Source organism: Fusarium musae, chromosome 5 (assembly GCF_019915245.1).
Source record: "Fusarium musae strain F31 chromosome 5, whole genome shotgun sequence".
Classification (NCBI taxonomy): domain Eukaryota; kingdom Fungi; phylum Ascomycota; class Sordariomycetes; order Hypocreales; family Nectriaceae; genus Fusarium; species Fusarium musae.
In genome coordinates, this window is record NC_058391.1 from 2,892,310 (window position 1) to 2,905,518 (window position 13,209).

General features: G+C 48.3%; 5 protein-coding genes across 5 annotated transcripts; 3 read left to right on the top strand and 2 right to left on the bottom strand.

Annotated features, from left to right (window-relative positions):
* Positions 1–1,099: 1,099 nt before the first annotated feature.
* J7337_007311 (uncharacterized protein) lies at positions 1,100–2,056 on the bottom strand (the record flags this gene model as incomplete). Its single annotated transcript, XM_044824963.1, has 1 exon — positions 1,100–2,056. One exon carries the CDS (start codon positions 2,054–2,056, stop codon positions 1,100–1,102), a length of 957 nt encoding a protein of 318 aa, XP_044680620.1.
* Positions 2,057–4,404: 2,348 nt separating this feature from the next.
* On the top strand, positions 4,405–6,501 carry J7337_007312 (uncharacterized protein; the record flags this gene model as incomplete). Its single annotated transcript, XM_044824964.1, has 1 exon — positions 4,405–6,501. The coding sequence occupies one exon, from the start codon at positions 4,405–4,407 to the stop codon at positions 6,499–6,501; it is 2,097 nt and encodes a 698-aa protein (XP_044680621.1).
* A 1,240-nt stretch (positions 6,502–7,741) lies between these two features.
* Positions 7,742–8,555, top strand: J7337_007313 (uncharacterized protein; the record flags this gene model as incomplete). Its single annotated transcript, XM_044824965.1, has 2 exons — positions 7,742–7,911; positions 7,985–8,555. The coding sequence occupies 2 exons, from the start codon at positions 7,742–7,744 to the stop codon at positions 8,553–8,555; spliced, it is 741 nt and encodes a 246-aa protein (XP_044680622.1).
* A 196-nt stretch (positions 8,556–8,751) lies between these two features.
* J7337_007314 (uncharacterized protein) lies at positions 8,752–9,792 on the bottom strand (the record flags this gene model as incomplete). The annotated part of the gene is made up of 1 exon (XM_044824966.1): positions 8,752–9,792. The coding sequence occupies one exon, from the start codon at positions 9,790–9,792 to the stop codon at positions 8,752–8,754; it is 1,041 nt and encodes a 346-aa protein (XP_044680623.1).
* Positions 9,793–10,348: 556 nt separating this feature from the next.
* J7337_007315 (uncharacterized protein) lies at positions 10,349–12,031 on the top strand (the record flags this gene model as incomplete). The annotated part of the gene is made up of 4 exons (XM_044824967.1): positions 10,349–10,493; positions 10,545–10,726; positions 10,783–10,897; positions 10,947–12,031. 4 exons carry the CDS (start codon positions 10,349–10,351, stop codon positions 12,029–12,031), a joined length of 1,527 nt encoding a protein of 508 aa, XP_044680624.1.
* Between the last annotated feature and the right edge of the window lie 1,178 nt (positions 12,032–13,209).

Consider the following 13,209-nt stretch of genomic DNA (forward strand, 5'->3'; position numbering starts at 1 on the left):
GATTGTTGACCTTTCATTTTCACCACCAATCATTCCCCGAATAGATGCCTGGATATAAACCAACCAAACTTCATCAAGCCCGCTGATGATTTCTCTGAACATCCTCATCTTTGAGGATTCGATTTCAGATGGCCTGATTGCGTCAAGGCCGTATGCGCGCCCCCCTAACTGATTGCGACAGAGAGCAAGGTTTCTAATCCCGATGTTACGTGGATCATGCTTCGTCTTCAAGTCGCATACAAAGTCCACTATGGCCATCGTGTCTTGCTCTATATGAAGAAAGTCATATTCAGGGTTGATATATATCGCTCCAGAAGTCCAAGGGGTGATGCGATGTTTGGATGCATGGGCCGTCAACCAACAGGGCAGGCGCATCCTATGGAAAGAAAGCGTCACCTCTCTAGATTCTGCATTGACTTTAAGAAGTTTGCTAAGGAGTCGGTGGCCGGCGACAACGGGATAGTAGGATGGATCAACCTCCCCGGGTTCTATTGGAGGAAATCGAATACCATATCTAGTAAGGTTGGCACAAAAGCTGGCGTGTGATCGGAGAAAGATCTTGATAATTCTTTGATGTCGGAGAGCCCATGTCCATATTGAGACTCGTATCTCTGCTGGAAGTGAGGGGAACTGCGTGAACGATGATGGCCCTGCAACATTGGCCGCAGGATTGAAAATCTCTAGATGCCTTCGAGACATTCTTACTATATATGCAATATATCGCTTGTCAAAAGGAACGAGGTATTAGAGCATGTCGCGAGTGGAGTATGGTGAAAGTCGTAAGATTGCTGACAGTCACTCATGCTTACGGCCGGACAAGGGCCCCGCGGAAGACCTTTGGCCGTGGCGCAGCCACGCACGGATGACAGCAGGATTACGGTTTCGGCAGCTGTAAAGGTTTTCTACCAATCATAATTATGCTCGTATAATTGGTCTAGAGCAGCTGGTCCCAAGGATGCACGGAGTCGGCAGGGGTTTGTGAGCGCTGAAGAGAAGACGTTTTTTGGTGAAAACAACGAGGGTCAAAGTGGTCAACAATTTAAGAATCGGGAATTTAATGTATAATCTATCATAACAGGGTATAAAGCAATTCGCTACGTCAAAGATAATCACGGCCCAATGCACCCCAACCTCTGGCCCTCCCTCTCACAAGCCCCATATCATCCATATTCAGGATTCCAATACCGTTGTCTATCAACACCCTCCATGCGATATCCCTCACATTCGGTGGTTTTGAGGGAGTATCCCAGTACCGCGCCAACAGGCCACGATCCTTGGCCTGCTCAATCTGCGTCAACGCCATGTCCAGTTCTCTTGACGGCGGTGTATCCAGTACGCGCTGGAAGTTTGATCTGTAGAGAATAGCATTCTCGAATCTTGTTGAAGCAAAATATGAATTGGAGCGGTTGTATTTGTATGTGGGAGGGTTTGTTGAGAAGTCATCGTCTGTCGAGACGAGACTCTCGAGCTTGGCGTCCCAGAAAATGTCGCGATGCGTGGAGTTCATGGCCAAGACTGACTCGAAGGGCGTGTTTCCGGTACCAACGACAGTGAGAGGTCGGATGATTCTCTCTGTGCCGTTCCAGTATGTCAAGTAGCCGAGGTCTCTCAAAGGCTGGAGTTGGGCATTCAACGCATCGAATGTTTCCGGGCCAGCTGTTTTGAGATCGACGAGGAGCGTGACGGTTTGCTTGGGTGCCATTTCGAAGAAGCCTTGCCAGTCATCATCCTTTACTCCCGCGTTGCGTGCTTCCAACATGCGTTGGAGGGGCTTCAGGTACATTCCTTGTAACGTTCGGTGGGGGTTCACGCTCAATCGCGAATGCGCAACAAAAAGATTGCCATGTCGTAGATGAACATCTGCTTCGATGCTGATACACCCAGAGCCGAGGGCTTCAAATAGTGGGATATGCCGTGTGTAATCATTATGCGAGTGGACCGGCACAGGACGAGCGCTTCGGAGGAATGATTGATGGTTATCGTCCCAAATTTCAGGACTATCGTGACTGAGGTGGCCGAATCGTAAATCGTAGGGGTCGTTTGGTATACGGACCATTCCCTTGCCGAGACGGGTGATATAGATTAACTGGCTGATCGACCTGCAGACAGACTCATGAGCGAGGACTTTGAAAGAGCTTGGCGAATAACTTACAGTATGAGCAACAAACCCGTCGCATACTTGAGCCAATTGGTCTTCATGTGTCGCATAAAAATGACCCTGGGAGGAAGTCTCCTCACAATAACCTCCTCCGACGAACTCGCATCACTGTAAGTAAGCCTCGACTCCATGATATATCCCTCGAACGCAGTGTCTACACTCTCTCGAATCCGAGGAACGAAAAAGAGGGGTCCAACGGGGTAATAATTATAACCAGCACCAAACAGCTCAACAGCGCTACTGCTGTACCGAGTTTCAAGGGATTTCTGAAGTGGCTAGGCGTATTTTCTCGGATGCTACCCGACCAGGTTAGTTCCAGTGGAGAGGTTTACGCTTCCACCAATAGAAGCGGCCGAGATTGGTCGAGATACGTTCTGGACCTAAGGACCTGACAACGCCGCGGGTTTTCATGTCACGATAGTGCCATTTTGGGGCTACCATTATACGACTGCGCCTTTTGAAGAAGCGTAAGCACGGCACGGTTTATGTGATGGGAATGGGGATGACTTTTTTCGTCGTTGGTGATTGAGTTTGCTGGACCCGGACGCGTCAACAAGCCGATGGAAGGATTCGAGGCAACAGAATAACATCATGGCATTTATGAAGAGGTACCTAAGCCTCAGCTGAGATAGCGTGGTGTAAACGAGTATTCTCGGAGGTTTCCTGTTTCAAGCTGCTCACACTAGATACGTTAGAATCACGGTTTTTTTTTGGTGGCAGCTCCCGGGAATTCGGCACAAACGCCCTCGACGTTTGGAACTTTGACCTCCGACTCGGACGCGGAGTTGCATTGCGCTCAGTCGGAGCGCCAGTTTTCCGTCGGCAATTAGGCTTGTACGTCATCTCTCTAAGTGCATTTGGCATTCAACTCTAAGTAACAGTATCATAAAGTTTCTTTTGTTAATATTGAAGAAGAAATGATTCTTCTCTTTCGCCTGCAGGGCTGTGCTCGTACATCGCTAAGTTCACCCAAGTGGGGCGACCCATGTAGCACATCATGGCTGTCACCGTCGATTTATTTATACGAAAGCTTATTAGAGATTGGCCCGCCCGCGGAATGCGTCGTGTCAATCTGTGAAAGGATGCTTGGGAAAAGCCTCCGCGGCTACGTCATCTTTGATATGCAACGCTGTGATGTAATTTTACGCGTCTTTCACTCTCGCTCATTCATTTCCTGTTTCGTTCTGGCTCACTTGAGTCGCCAAGGTAAACCGTGCCAGCTTTATTCTTTGAGTGACATGTTTTGGAACTGAAGACTCTGGTATCATGTTAAGGTAGACTAAGTAGAGCCAGGCTTATTCTCTGAGCAAAAATAGATGGGACACCCTTTGAAAGCTCGTCAGTACATAAGCCAATTCTACCATTGACACAGTGGAAACCCCAGGAACATTGGAGAGAAATATGATATCCCCAGATGGTACTACGAAATATGTTAGCATATTATGAAAAGTGATTATGCCTTCCTCACTCAGTATTCTTTCAACTTCATTGTAGTAGATCGACTCTGATATTATTAGGCCGCAAACCTCAAGCTTGAACTTACCCTATAGAGCTGACCTTGCTGCGGAGTCGGGCAAGGCTAATGTGTTCTAGAACCCACGGAAATTAGTTTCTCCAACTCTTGCGTGATAGTCTAGAACAGCGAAAAATATCTCAGGCGTCGAACGGACTCATGCAGAGCGAGCGTTGAGCTAAAGAGTCATGGTCTGATCACCTGCCATTTTCTGTCACGAGTAAGTCGGATTGAACCCCATTTATCATCTGGAGTACCCCGGACCCTATCCCATGCAAGACCTCGGCATGCTATCTTATCTGATCGGATCAGGAAGAATAAAGATGCGAGATGTCCGTCGGAGTTTATGCCGTCTTCGGCGGTATCTCTGATCATCTTTGGAGAACAGACAGCGGCACAGTTCAAGGGCAGAAGTGTCAGAAATTAAGAAAAAATAGTTACAACAGTCTTAATACTACAAAAACATGATATTGTAATGTCATGACATCTTTCATCATCTTTCATGTATCCGACATACCGAGGCAGCCTCTAATAGCGTCGTCGTCATGGTCCACTTTTTAGAGAAGCCGAGGTATCCAAGTCTTAGCCTCATCGATTTTCCCGACATCGCTTGGACCGAGCGACGCCCCATAAAGTTCAATCTCCCCTTAATCTACCCGTTCTGATCCCATCATCAACCTCTCTCCTCCATCTCACCACAATCCGGGGTAAAACAAGACACATCCACATCACAATGCCTCCGCAAAATCCAGACTGGGTCAAGGCCCTCAAGCCCTCCGGCCCCCAAGGTTCAGAGCTTCTGGCCCAAGAACGCGCCAACTCTGACATCAACGTTGATCAGCTGTCTACTTTCCTCTTCACAAAAGAAGTGCTCGACAGAAATGAAAAGATTCTCAAGATTCTGCAGGCTGATCCTGTTTTTGACAAGGAGCAGAACTACTTCAGGGGGCGAACAGATAGACTTGAGGCTGCGCTTGCGAGAGCCAAGGCTTTGAGGAGATTATCTGTCAAGCATAACTGGAATGATGAGGAGCATCACGCTGCCAATGATCTGATCAGTGAGCCTACGCCTTATGGTCTTCACGCCACTATGTTCTTGAAGACGCTTGAGGAGCAGGGTACACCGGCACAGCATAAGCTTTTCCTTGAGAGGGCGCGAAACTATGAGATCATCGGATGCTACGCACAGACCGAGTTGGGTCACGGTTCTAATGTTCGCGGTCTGGAGACTACTGCCACTTGGAATCAAGAGGACAAGACCTTTACTATCCACTCGCCTCACCTCACAGCTTCAAAGTGGTGGATCGGTTCTCTGGGCAAGGCCGCCAACCACGCTGTCGTCGTCGCGCAGCTCATCCTCAACGGCAAGCCCTACGGTCCTCACCCCTTCGTTGTCCCCATTCGCGACATGAAGACCCATGAGCCTCTTCCCGATATCCACGTTGGCGATATCGGCCCCAAGTTCGGCTACAACACCATGGATAACGGCTTCCTGCTCTTCAACAACGTCAAGATCCCCCACGTCAACATGCTGAACCGCTTCTCCGGCGTTGACCCCGAGACCGGAAAGTACATCCGTCCCTCAAACCCAGCTCTCATCTACGGAACTTTGACTTTCATCCGATCATCCATTGTTTTCCAGTCTGGTTCCGTTCTTGCTCGTGGTGTCACCATCGCTACGCGTTACTGCGCTGTTCGCAGACAGTTCCAGGACCGTGATGCTGATGCTAGTGAGACTGGTGAGAACCAGGTTCTCAACTACACAATGGTTCAGCACCGTCTTCTACCCCTACTCGCTTCCTCATACGCGCTTTTCTTCACTGGTCGCGCTATGATTAACCTCTATAACGCCAACCAGAAGCGCATGGCCCAACGTCGCGATGCTGGTGACGCCAAGCGCAAGCCTGGCCCTGAGGAGCTCAGCCCTGGCAGCGATCATCTTGCTGACCTCCATGCCATCTCCTGCTCTCTCAAGGCCTTTGCTTCCACCACTGCTGCTGAAGGTCTGGAAGTCTGCCGTCGCGCTTGCGGTGGTCACGGTTACTCCGCTTTCTCTGGTATTGGCAGCTGGTATGCTGATTATCTTCCTACTGTCACATGGGAGGGTGACAACTACATGCTTACCCAGCAAGTCGCTCGATACCTCCTCAAGTCCGCCCGCGCTGTTCTTGCCGGCAAGGCTCCCGATAACGGTATCTCTCGTATCTTCAAGGAGTTCATTCGCCGACAGGATATCGGTGCTGCTTTCGACGTCCTCGACAGCGACCAAGATCTCGTTGATGCTTTCGCATGGCGTGTATCTTTCCTGACCTTTGAGGCTCTCAAGCACCGCGATGAGGAGAAGCAATCATGGAACAGCCTCCTTATCGACTTCTGGCGTCTGTCCACTGCCTACGCTCAGTACCAAGTCGTCAAGAACTTCCACGAAGCTCTCCAAGACGAAACCACCAAGAAGTCCCTCGACCCCAACACTCTCGCCATCATGCATAAGCTCTTCGAGCTCTTCGCTCTGCATAACCTCCAGAGCTCTGCCTCCGAGTTCTTCACCAGCGCCGCCACAACAGTTCGCCAAATCCAGCTCGCCCGCACAAAGCGAACTCTCTCACTGCTTGATGAGATCCGACCTCACGCCGTCAGACTCGTTGACGCTTGGTCATTCCCTGATTGGCAACTCGACAGTGCCCTTGGTCGCTATGATGGCAAGGTTTATGAGGACTTGTTCCATCGTGCTTCGGAGGTCAACCCTGTTAACGACATTGTGTTTGATCCTTATCCTGAGTCCGATGTGCTGTTCCGTAAGAACGGAAGTGGTCCTAAGGCGAAGTTGTAAGAGAGAGCGCTTGATACCTGTACTCCAAAATAGTATTACCTAGTCTTTTGTATTGTTTATTTATATAGATAACTTAGAGGATTAATAGCCTGTTTAAACTTATCTTGGATGCTTTTTAGTCTATGAAAGTCTTGTTTGCGTCGTTTAAGTGGACTTGATGATCTTCATGACCATGTCTGTTGAATGACTTTTGAAGAGCTGTGAGCTTCTTGCCCGCGGAGCTGAGCCATTACACAGCCATGATATGTCAACCCATCAAATAGACTACACAATGCATTTTCTATACTGGGATTCGAGACTTCTATGAATATCTCTCAAGTATATTGCTACAATTTGAAGCCACAGACTGTAACACAAACTCCTAACAGTCTTTTGACACTCAGGCAGCTGCCATCGACCTTGAATATCTCAAAGAATTCGACGTGATGGTGTACTGGCGCACGTCTCTTCACCTCCAAGAATACTCTTCTATCCCTTGGGCTAGAAACGCCAACACCAGATGTTCATATCATAGGTTCGCAATGATCTTGCGACTCATTGTTCGGCTGTTCTTTACCTATGTGTATTAGGGCTGAGGCCTCTTTTAAACTTTCATTCTCATCAGACAGGCCGGATGCTCAAGATGTCTTTGATACTATTCCTGTCAATGCTAAGGAGCTGTTCTGGATCAATGGGATGACTCGAAGATGGGACGGTTACTTGCACTCTCAGCGTCACATGGTGCGATTCTCAGGTGGCCAAGTGGTGGATGAACAAAGTCTTGTGTGCTTGTGTTTGAAGTTTACTATATTACTCCAGTTTTCGATTCTTATATAGATACTCATATAGATAATCGTGAAGTTAATTATACAGACATTTTTAAGGTTCAGGATGTTCAAGGAGAGGAGCCTTGAAATTCAATAGAATTGCTCTATTAGTGAGAGCGATAACAATGCTGCACTCTTTGTCCAGTGTCTTTGGAACTCGATATTCGTTTATGACATTCTTATCTATTCACCGATCTACTATTGGCTATTCCTCAATAAGTTTAGATTCGGCTAGGACGGGATGACATGGCAAATCTGACTGGCTTGTTGCCACCGCATTTACACAACAGCAGAAATGCTACTAATTATAGCACGAATGAGGTCCAGGCAACTTTCCTCCCGACATCTTTTTATGCAACGTCAACCTTTAAACCCCAGACCAGATCATCGACTCCTCGCTCCTCAACTTATCACCCTGGATCAACAGCAACACAATGGCCGCCGACAGACAGCCCGAGATTATCTTGTATGACCTTGCATGTATTAAGAACACATGCTTCTCGCCCGTTGTTTGGAAGATCCGGTTGATGCTCAACTATAAGGACATTCCTTACGAGACTATCTTCCTTGAATTCCCTGATATTGAGCCAAAGCTCAAGGAACTGTAAGCTATACGAACTCTCGATCAATATCCTCTTCACTTCTATTGGTATGACAAGCCGACTAACCGGAACCAGAGGCCTAGAGGCTCACGACTCCAGCTCCAGCTCCGCTCGCTACACTGTCCCAACAATCCACCATGTCCCCACCGGCAAATACATCATGGACTCACCCGCCATAGCCGAATTTCTCGAATCAACCTACCCAGACCCTCCACTTTCCCCTAGCTCTAAGCTCGGTCGCGAGATCGAAACCAAAGCTCGCGGCGCCATCGGTCCCGCATTCCGCATCTCCGTTACACCACGTGAGAACCTCATCCTGTCGCCACGAGCTCAAGAGTATTTTCGAGCCAAGAATGAAGCTCGAATAGGATGCAAGCTGGAAGACTTGATGGACTCAGAGAAAGAGGAGAAGACATGGCAAGCTGTTGAGGGCAAGATGAACGAGCTGAGTAATTTGATGATGACGAACAAGGATAAAGGGCCATTCCTGCTGGGTGACAAGCCGTGTTACACTGATTTCTTCATCGCTGCTTCGCTCCAATCGGCGAGAACTATTGATGAGGAGATCTTTCAGCGTTGTGCTGCATATCCTGGTTTCAAGGCTATCTACGAGGCTTGTATCCTTTGGATGGAGAAGAAGAATTAGGTCAAGGACTAGTTTAACTAGATAAGATTTACCTAGAGTATTTACCTAGTAGTATTTACCTAGTATAAAATAGGTAGTATAAAGTATCTAGTATAGAAGACTTAGTATGGAAGACCTAGTATAGGAGACCTAGTAAAGAAGACCTAGTATAAAATACTTAGTATTATAGTTACAGGCTTAGCTCCTTCTATTTATCCTACTTAAACAGGTGCTTGTTTACTGGCGTAACAGCATCTCTCCCCTCCAACACAGCCATGACATTCTCCATAGCCAACCTCTCAAACCCGATCGACGTATCAAGCGCACCACCAGCAGTATGGCACGTCAAAGTCGCATTTCTCATCTTCTGCAACCTCGGATTCGGCCTCGGTTCATCCTCAAAAACGTCCAAACCCACTGCAAACAAGTGGCCGGAATCCACAGCGTCAGCCACAGCTTCTTCGTCTACCAAACTCCCGCGTGCGACATTCACCAGCCGTGACCCTTTCTTCATCTTGGCTATCTCTGCGCGTCCGAGGATCTTCTTCCCGCCTGCACCGGGAGCAGCTATGACGATGCAGTCGGCGATGGCGAGCATGTCTTGTAGCTTGGGGTAGTTTGTTGCTTCGATGGCTGCTTCTTGCTCTGGTGATTTGGGGAAGGGGTCGTAGTATGCAATACGCATACCAAGAGCCTTGTAAGTTTTGAGGGCAATCTGATAACCGATATTGCCAAGACCAATTATACCCAGTGTATGACCGCGAGGGTTGAATGCTGTAAGTTGCGTATGAGCATGTGCATCTCGAAACTCCTCTTCATTGCCTCTCGCAGCCATATTACTCCACTGCATATTCCTAAACACAGAAATGATATGATAAAGCGCCATATCAGAAACAGCTTCAGTGGAAGCAGCTGCTCCATTACAGTAAAGGATACCATTCTCGGCCATGATGTCAACATCCGCCCAGTCATATCCAGCACCAGCTGATGCGTAGACCTTCATGGACTTGGGCAAAAGTGGGATCAGCTCTTTATCCCAGCGTCCCATTTCCCCGCCTGTGATCCAAAAAGGTCGCATGACAGCTTGGAAGTCGCCCCATTTCTTCTGGCGAAGAGCTTCGAGGAAGGGACCGCGTTGGCGTTCTTCTGCTGAGAGGCGGATGATGGTGAATTTTGACTCGAGTTGTTTGTAGAGATCGTGGTTGTACTTGATTGGGTCTCCGATATGGAGGATTATGGGCTTTTCGGCTGAAGGCATGATGAGATCTGAAGAGGCAATATCTGAAAGCTATATGATGCTAGAGAGATTTCCTCAGCGTTTCTGTCAGAGAAGGTATATAAACGATGCCAACACAAGAACGCGATATTAATCTGTGGATCAACATCGATCTTCGCTCCGAGCTCTCCATATTCCCCGCGTCTTACTTCCCACTATCTCCTCCTATGCATATCGGATGTCGCCATTACTACATGACCAACACCAATACAACTCGTCCATCACGTCGGCTCGGCTACACGCAACAAACGGCCCTTCTAGCGCATCTTGCTCATCGGATGACGGCTCGGAATGTTGTTGGATTGGTTCAAGTTGAAGATCTACATGATTCATGGAGTTACGTTGCAAGGTTTATTTCCCCGCTCGTCTTGGTTTCCCCAGACTATCTCCCCCATACCCCAGGTTCAAGTCGTAGAAATCTCGGCAAGAAATGCGATGGCTAGTTTGGGCAGATTGACGGTGTTGATAAATACGTCTGAAAAGGTCTTTCAATTTTCTTCTTGACTAGAGTAATCTTGTGATAAAATTATCAGTCATCATGGCCGATGTCAAAGAGAGAGGCGAAGAACTCCATCTGGAGACTCTCGGTGGAGAAACAGCTCACATCGAGAATCGAGACATCAAAGAAAAGGCTCTGGTTCGAAGAATCGATAAGAGAATGATGCCACTAATGATGCTTCTTTGTAAGTGCTGACTCCCTTGATCACATCAACGAGAGCTAACATGTTCTTCAGACATTCTCAATTATCTCGACAGAAATAACATCGCGACCGCCCGTCTCGGTAGCTTCGAAGAAGACATCGGTCTTGTGGCCGAGCAGTACAACACCGTCATCAGCATCTTTTTCGTGGGTTACATCCTGACTCAGGTACCCACCAACATGATCCTAAATAAGATGCGACCGTCGATCTTTTTGGTATGTTTCCGAGTCAGGTATTTGTGGCGCATCATTGTGCTGATGGTTCTTGATAGCCCTGTATCATGGTCTGTTGGGCTACTGTTAGTGCTTGCACTGGTGCTGTGCAGAGCTATCATGGGATGATTGCTTTGAGATTCATCCTTGGATTTGTGGAGGCACCGTTCTTCCGTAAGTTAGCCGATGGATGAAAGAACTTTGACTGACTGGTGTGGTGTAGCCGGTGCTTTGTTCTTGTTTAGTTCATGGTATACCAAGAAAGAACTTGCAGTTCGCATCTCGATTCTTTATGCAGCTGGCCAAATGGCTGGTGCATTTGGTGGTCTTCTTGGAAGTGCCATCATGGCTGGTATGGACGGTAAAGCTGGTTTAGCCAACTGGCGATGGCTCTGTATGCATCCCTCTCTAACCTTATATACCACTATTGACCAAGGTCCAGTCATCATCGAAGGCTGTGCTACTTATCCCGCAGCCATCGTTACATACTTCGTCGTCCCAGACTACCCAGCAACAACAGCGTGGCTCAGCGACGAAGAACGCCGCATCGCAGTACTTCGTATGGCCGAAGATGCCAGTAAGGAAGATGACCGAGCCGACGTATCAGCTTGGGAGGGTGCTAGAATGGCCTTCACCGACCCAGCGCTTTACATGATATGGATCATGCAGCTTGGTCTCAATACAGCAGCAGCCTTTACGAACTTCTTCCCTACTATTGTCAAGACTCTGGGTTACAGCTCGACTATCACTCTTCTACTATCTGCGCCGCCCTACGTCTTTGCTGCGGCACTGGGTATCACGAACTCTTGGCATAGTGATCGCGCTAATGAGCGGTGGCTCCATGTTGTTTGGCCGCAGATATTCTGCAGTATTGGGTTCATCATCTCAGCTGTTACCCTCAACACGGCAGCTCGATACATCTCGACGTTCATGATGATGTCAGTCTACGGATCATTTGGCTGCATCTTATCTTGGGTATCCTCCTCTCTACCACGTCCATCGACAAAGCGCGCTATCTCATACGCTGTTGTCAATGCTGGTTCCAATCTCGCGTCTATGTACGCATCCTACTTCTACCCTTCATCTCAAGGTCCGCGATATTGGCAAGCAAACGTCGCAAACGTAGCGTTCAGTGGTCTTTGCATTGCTATGGCAACTATTCTAAGATTCTTCCTGGCTCGGAGAAACAAGAAGCTAGAGAAGGCGAGGGAGCATGACATTCAGCATGAGGGTACTTTGAGTGGTAGCCAAACAAGACTGCTTGCTGAGAAGTGGCAGTGCGGAACTGAGTATGTTTATACACTGTAGATGGGCTGACGTTGGGTATGAAACTCGCATTTTGTCAAGAGAGATGCTGAATATGATGATAATAATGGAAGTGATTGGAAACTGCCATGCCCGAAACCTGCCCGCGTGATGAAGCTCCATGTGCAGAGTGGTACGATTGACTCGTGATGCTGCCAAGAGAGCTGCGACGCCCTTTGTGCTGGCAATGGGCTGACGGAAGCGTAGCACGAATTATCTAGAGCCAGGGGAATAAAGCTGAGGCTGACTTGATGTGCCAATAGTTGAACAAGTGGTAGTTTGTTGTTTGCGACCGTTGGTTCTAGGCGAATATCGCATCGGCTCAGGCGCCCGCCTCACGATCGCCCCAAGTGGTTCAACCTCCGTCATGCCTAGACCTCGTAGCTATCACGAACCAATCACGGCGCCTGCCATATCACTCGACTTCTTAAATAAGAACAAACCCCCACAAGTTGAGAAGGCTAAGAAATAGTATTCATCGGGTATCTGTCTCTTGGTCTGGGGATGGGTGGTGCCGTGCTTAGCTATTTCTCCCCGCAATGTTGTTGCGGGGTGCATATCAACATTTCAAAGGCCTTCGCCAGAACAGCTCCAGTTTGCAGTACTGAATGTTGGCGAATAGATGGCGATTTCTGTCGCACATGCTTCGGGATTGGGTATCAAACGTCACATGTCGTGAAACAGGTATTACTAACTATGACATGATGGTTGGGCATTGCCTCGAACGAGAGATGATCTGAACTCTTCTCAGCAGTGAGCGTTGCACCGCACGTTAATGCCTCGGCTGTTCCCGGTATTATTCTACCGCTGACGAGCGACAAAGGCGCTGTACGATAAGAGCAAAACCAGGCACAGGTTGTACTGTACTGCATGCCGAGTGTCGTAGGTTGCATTCTTTCCGAAAATCCATCTCCTCATCAGATCGCAAAAGATCCCTGTATCTCGGCGCTCAAATCTCGATAACAATTTGCTTTTTCCGCTCCAATACCAAGAGACATCATCTCATATTTATACCTGATACGCATCATACGTAACAGCTCGTCTCATACGATGAGCATCAAAACATGAGCATCAGACATTGATTAACCTTGCCGATTAAGCTTAAAATGTTTAAATGACACACGGTTAAGGCGGAACTGCCAGACTTGGCGCACCTTACGCTACGAGGCGATCGCAGTGGG